Here is a 4726-nt window from a genome sequence, read left to right as displayed (position 1 = left end):
ACACAGAGCCTGCCCCAGCCAGGGCCCTGCACACAGGCAGGTTTCTGTAGGGCCCCAGCCAGGGCACACAGGCTGGGATGGGCTCTGTGAGCGCTGGCAGGGACAAGGCTCCTCTCAGGAGGGAACATCCAGGCCCAGGGAGATGCTGAGGGAAGGAGAGGGGGCTGAAGAGAGCAATGCTGGGGGCAGGATGAGGGCACTGTTGGTGTGTGGGTGGTGCTGGGCACAGCTGGGCACGGGAACACTGTTCTGAGTGCCCGGCTGTCTCTGCCCTGCCCTCTCAGGCACAGCACCACATCTTCTCTTGGTTCTGCCCTGCCCTGATATTGTCCCTGTTATCTGCTGCTCTCAGGGAGGCTCTGGCATTTGCAGCAGCTGAGTCAGGCTGCATTGGCATTCCTGCCAGGCAGGGCTGTCCATGGGAATGGGGTGTCCAAGCTTCCCTGGCACCTGTGGGGCTGTGGGCAAAGCAGTCCATGGGAAAGGGGAATGAGCTGAGCCCCCTCCCTGAGATCCCATCATGGGCACAGCTGGGGATCTCCTTGCTGTGCCCTTCCAAGCTCTGAGCTGCCCTCCTGGGTGCAAATCTGTGCCAGAGCCTCTGGGAGTTCCCTGAATGTCCCACGGGGAAGGGCAGAGCTGCCACAGCTGAGGAAATGCTGCTGGGTTTGCCAAGGGAGCCATGAGTGTCCTTGGCACAAGGGGGTGCTGAGACCTTGCCCAGAGACCTTGAGAGAGGGTGAGACATTCAGGGATCCCTCTGCTCTGGGCAGGGTCTGGTTTATCCCAGGGTGACCTGGGAGTGTGATTGTGCTCTGATTGCAGCCAAAGGTGCAAAGCCAGGGCAGGTGGGAACAAGCCCATCCAGCCCCTCACCTTCCCTGAGCCACAGGGAATCCTTTGCCTCTCCCATCTCTCAGTGACAAACTCTGAGTGCAGCAGGAATGCTGGGGATTTCTGACCTCAGAGAGCCAGAAATGATGTGTGTTGAGGAAAACAATTCCTAAAAAAACCTTCTGCTATTCATGTCTTATAGGACTGTGAATGGAGATGCTGCCAAGCCTGTCTGCATTAGAAGCAATTCCCCTGTCAAATCTTGAACATCCAGCCTTGTCCCTCTGCCACATGGCCACAAATCCAGGGCAGCAGGGTGGGGATGGCTCCTTGAGAGCCCCCAAGCACAGGCCTGGCTGCTCCTGGCACACTCAGCTGGCACAACTGGAGCTCAGGCAGGGACATGGCTGAAGGTTTTCCCAGAGCAGGAACAAGGCTACAGGAACAGTCTGCAGGGAATGGCCCAGGCTTGGCTCAAAGCAGCCCATCCTGACTTGTAACTGTCCTTTCTCCATGAACAGGTCCCCATGCCCAGCCCCAGCAAATGTCCAACAGCAGCTCCATCAGGCACTTCCTCCTGCTGGCATTGGCAGACACGCGGCAGCTGCAGCTCCTGCACTTCTGCCTCTTGCTGGGCATCTCCCTGGCTGCCCTCCTGGGCAATGGCCTCATCATCAGCACCGTAGCCTGCAGCCACCACCTGCACACACCCATGTTCTTCTTCCTGCTCAACCTGGCCCTCACTGACCTGGGCTCCATCTGCACCACTGTCCCCAAAACCATGCACAATTCCCTCTGGGACACCAGGGACATCTCCTACACTGCATGTGCTGCTCAGCTCTTTTTCTTTCTGTTCTTCATCTCAGCAGAATTTTGCCTCCTGACCATCATGAGCTACGACCGCTACGTGTCCATCTGCAAACCCCTGCACTATGGGACCCTCCTGGGCAGCAGAGCTTGTGCCCACATGGCAGCAGCTGCCTGGGCCAGTGCCTTTCTCTACTCACTGCTGCACACAGCCAATACATTTTCTCTGCCCCTGTGCCATGGCAATGTCCTGGGCCAGTTCTTCTGTGAAATTCCCCAGATCCTCAAGCTCTCCTGCTACAAATCCTATCTCAGGGAATTTGGGCTCATTGCAGTTAGTGTCTGTTTTGGTTTTGGCTGTTTTGTGTTCATTGTTTTCTCCTATGTGCAGATCTTGAGGGCTGTGCTGAGGATCCCCTCTGAGCAGGGACGGCACAAAGCCTTTTCCACTTGCCTCCCTCACCTGGTTGTGGTCTCCCTGTTCCTCAGCACTGGCACATTTGCACATCTGAAGCCCCCTTCCCTGTCCTCCCCATCCCTGGATCTGGCCCTGTCAGTTCTGTACTCGGTGGTGCCTCCAGCCCTGAACCCCCTCATCTACAGCCTGAGGAACCAGGAGCTCAAGGCTGCAGTGAGGAGACTGATCACTGGATGCTTTCAGGAACATTAAACTACTAGCCAATTTCTGCCAATCACTTGTACTAAAAGACATCTTTCATACTTCTTGTTGCTTTGGTTGTGGTTTGTTCTTTTTTTCCTTTGTATTAGTTTTTCACATTGTCCACAAAGAAATGTCATTGTTTGTGCCATTTCTCATTTTGTTTCTCTCTACCTTCCATGTGGCCAGAGACTGTGTCAATGAGGGGCAGCACTCTTGGTGGCTTTAAAGGACCCAAAGGATCTCCCAGCAAAGTTTTCTGCAGAGATGCCCTTTTGTTGCCTTCTCAGGAGCTGCAGCAGCAATATCTGTGTGCAGAGCTGGGGTCAGATCAGTGCTAGCACAGCATCTCTGGTCCTGCTGGCCACACCATTCCTGATCCAGGCCAGGAGCCATTGGCCTGCTTGGCCACCTGGGCACACTGCTGGCTCATGTCCAGCCTGCTGTCCATCAGTCCCTGCAGGTCCCTTTCTGCCTGGCTGCTCTCCAGCCACTCTGTCCCCAGCCTGTAGCGCTGCAGGGGTTGTTGTGGCCAAAGTGCAGGACCCAGCACTTGGTCTTTATAAACCTGACCTTGTTGGATTCATCCCCTGGCTCCAGCCTGTCCAGGTCACTGTGCAGAGCCCTCCTATGTTCCCACAGAATCAACACTCAGATCCAGCTTGGTGTCATCTGCAAAGACGTCCTTGGTTTCGTGGAGCCCCTCAGTGTCACAATGGCCTCCTTGTTACACCAGGCCCTGCACTGTCACACTGGTCTCCTTGGTTCCATGAGACCAGGCAGAGCAACAATGGTGTCCTTGGTTCCATGGGGCCCCAAAATGTGACAGTTGACCCTTTGGTTCTGTGGGGCTTCACAGTGTCACAATATTCTCATTGGCGCTGCAGTTCCACAGTGGCCCCTTGGTTCCATGGGGCCCCAGAGTGTCACAATGGCCCCATGGTTACATGAGATCCCACACTGTCACCATGGTCTCTGGGGTTCCACAAGTCCCTTCAGCATCACAATGTCCCCTTGGTTCCATGAAGCCCCACAGTGTCAGAACAGCCCCTTGGTTCCACTGGGCCCTGGAGTCTCCCAATGGTCTCCTTGGGTTTGCAGAGTCAAAATGGTGAAACCCCTTGGTTACACAAGGCCCTGCGGTGTCACAATGGCCTCTGTGGTTCCACAAGGACCCAGAGTGTCACGGTGCACTCCCTGGCTCCATTTGGCCCCACAGCACCACAGTGGACCCCTGGTTCTGTGGGGCTGCACAGTGTCACCATGGTCCTCTTAATTCCATGAGGCCCTGCAGTGTCACAATGGCCCCAGAGTGTCCCAATCATCACAGAATGACAGAATCAAGTAGGCTGGAAAAGACCTTTGGGATCATCAAGCCCAACCAATGCCCTAGTACTGCCTTGTCACCCAGACCATGCCACTAAGTGCCTCTGGAGAGGGACAGTGACTCTGCCCCCTCCCCCCTGGCCAGCCCATTCCAGTTCCCACTCACCCTTTCTGTGAAGAACTTCTTCCTATTGTCCAGCCTAAACTTCCCCTGGTGCAGCTTAAGGCTGTGTCTTCTTCTCCTGCTCTCCAGCAGATCCACAATCACACCCAGCTTGGTGCCATCTGCAATTTGTGAATGCTGGACTCGATCCCCTCAGCCAGATCATCAGTGAAGATATTAAACAGGACTGGGCCCAACACAGATCCCTGGGGGACACCACCAGTGCCTGGACACCAGCGGGGTGCAGCACCATCCCCTCCACTCTCTGGGCCCAGCCTCCAGTCAGCTCTTTACCCTGGGAAGGGTGAACATGTCCAAGCCATGGGCTGCAGTTTTTCCAGGGAATTCTGTGGCTCATGGTTTTAAAGGCTTTGAAGTCCAGGCACACAAAATCCACAGCCTTTCATGCATCCACAGATGGGTCACCTGGTCATAAAAGGAGACCGGATTGATCAGGCAGGACCTGCCACCCCTAAATCCGGGCTGGCTGGCTCTGATCCCTCGGCCATCCTGTGGGTGCCCTGTGAGGGCACTCAGGGTGATCTGTTCCAACACCTTGCCGGGCACCCAGGTCAGGCTGACAGGCCTGGAGTTCCCCAGCTCCTCCTTCCAGCCCTTCTTGGCGATGGGCTCACATTGGCACCTCCAATGCTCTGGGACCTCCCTAGTGAGCCAGGACTGATGGTAAATGATGGAGAGCAACTTGGGGAGCTCATCCACAGCTCCCTCATCCCCCTGGGATGGATCCCATCTCATCCCACACACCTGTGAGCATCTGAGTGGCTCAGCAGGTCACCAACTGCTCCCTCCTGGATTCCAGGGGGCTGTTCTGCTCCCTGTGCCCATCTACCAGCTCAGGAGAACACTTGTCCTGAGGAAAGCCTGTCCTAATATTGAAAATTGAGACAAACAAGGTGTTAAGTAGCTCAGCCTTGTCT

The 4726-nt window shown here is 55.6% G+C and overlaps 1 protein-coding gene across 1 annotated transcript; it reads left to right on the top strand.

The window, feature by feature from the left end:
- Window positions 1-1348: 1348 nt before the first annotated feature.
- LOC128947406 (olfactory receptor 14J1-like) lies at window positions 1349-2311 on the top strand. The gene has a single exon (XM_054291665.1). It carries the CDS (start codon window positions 1379-1381, stop codon window positions 2309-2311), a length of 933 nt encoding a protein of 310 aa, XP_054147640.1. The 5' UTR covers window positions 1349-1378.
- The last annotated feature ends 2415 nt before the right edge of the window (window positions 2312-4726 follow it).

The sequence above is a fragment of the Melozone crissalis genome, unplaced genomic scaffold (assembly GCF_028551555.1).
Source record: "Melozone crissalis strain CALT ecotype California unplaced genomic scaffold, PUWL_Pcris_2 ptg000104l_1, whole genome shotgun sequence".
Lineage (NCBI taxonomy): Eukaryota > Metazoa > Chordata > Aves > Passeriformes > Passerellidae > Melozone > Melozone crissalis.
This window is presented reverse-complemented; position numbering and strand designations above follow the sequence as displayed.